The sequence below is a fragment of the Aphanomyces invadans genome (genome assembly GCF_000520115.1).
Source record: "Aphanomyces invadans strain NJM9701 unplaced genomic scaffold supercont1.64, whole genome shotgun sequence".
Lineage (NCBI taxonomy): Eukaryota > Oomycota > Saprolegniomycetes > Saprolegniales > Verrucalvaceae > Aphanomyces > Aphanomyces invadans.
The window spans coordinates 154,289-155,568 of NW_008580209.1; the positions used below are offsets into that span (position 1 = coordinate 154,289).

General features: G+C 53.1%; 1 protein-coding gene across 1 annotated transcript; it reads right to left on the reverse strand.

Moving 5' to 3' along the window:
* Positions 1–173: 173 nt before the first annotated feature.
* H310_14257 (hypothetical protein) lies at positions 174–970 on the reverse strand. Its single transcript, XM_008882075.1, has 2 exons — positions 575–970; positions 174–522 (listed from the first exon to the last, which is right to left on the reverse strand). Exons 1-2 carry the CDS (start codon positions 947–949, stop codon positions 247–249), a joined length of 651 nt encoding a protein of 216 aa, XP_008880297.1. The 5' UTR covers positions 950–970; the 3' UTR covers positions 174–246.
* Between the last annotated feature and the right edge of the window lie 310 nt (positions 971–1,280).

Below are 1,280 nucleotides of genomic sequence, written 5' to 3' on the forward strand. Positions count from 1 at the left end.
GATGCGGTGCCTTGGCGGTGTGCCCTTTTTACTACGTTAGACTGGCATCTTCCAGCAAAATGCGCCACCCCCGGACAGCAGTCGTCGCAGGCTGCTGCGGCGCGCCACAGGTGCTCGCTTCTTCACGGACGGTGGGATGTCGTCATCGACCTTGTCCAACCCCACTCGACCAATCCCGCAAAAAACACTCGTTAGACTCCAGGAACCTCTCGACACTCACGGCAATCGACTCAAGAAAATCGTTCATTATGCCTTGGCAGCCTTCTTGGCTTTCTTTGGCGCTTTCTCGTCCGTCGTCGGCGCCGCCTTGGATTTCGTGGACTTGGCTGTCTTTCCATCCACGTTCTTCCCGTCATTTTGCACCGACTTCTCCTTGGCTTGTGTCTCTTTCGCTTCGTTTGCCAGTGCTTTCTTCGCGTCCAATTCCGCTTGGTGTTTGAGGCGGCGCTTGGCGTTCTTGCGCTGGTTGCGGGCCCTCAACCGTGCGATCTCTTCAGGGGTGATGCACGCCCGCCTGTGTTTCTGCATACAACTAAAGTCAACGTCGCGCTCTACCACCATGACACCTTTGTACCTTGGACTGAACGTGGTTCAACACATCTTGCTCGTTGAAGAGCTTGACCTTGGGGCACACTTTGCAACGGAACGCATTTCGACCCTCCAGTGTCGTTGGAACAAAGTCATCCAAAAATGCTGCACGTTCCTCATCTTTGTTGCCCTCGCCTTCGCTCTCTTCTTCGTCGGCGTCCACCTCCTTCCGTGACACGAATGGATCTTCATTGCTTTCATCGGAATCTTGACCAGTGGGAAGTTCCTCCTCGCCCTCCTCGTCGGCATCTTCTTCTCCTTCCTCGCCAGACATATCCGACAAGTCGTGGTCGTCATCCCTAGCGACCAGGTCGGCGTTCATGATGTCCATGTGCTTCTTTGCCGCTCGGAACAGCGCCATCTTCCGTGCCTTGATTTCGTGACCTTTTGGACATTGACTGGCACTGGGTTAAAATCCGGATACGATCATCGTACGATATCCGGAATCCCGAAACCCCGCGGCGTCTGACGACCCCAAACGACGATTGGTTTGTCCTTTCATGGACTCCTGATGGTGCATCTACATCGTTTGCAGTTCTCCGCCGCAACTAGAAGAGCTAGATGGTTCGAGTGCTCTCATGCCCTCATGCAGTGGAAGGGACATCGTAGTCTTCGATGAATTGATTTTTCTTAAGGATTGCATGACGAATTGTAAGAAAAAGAAGAGGAATTCGAAAATTGATGTTGATGCC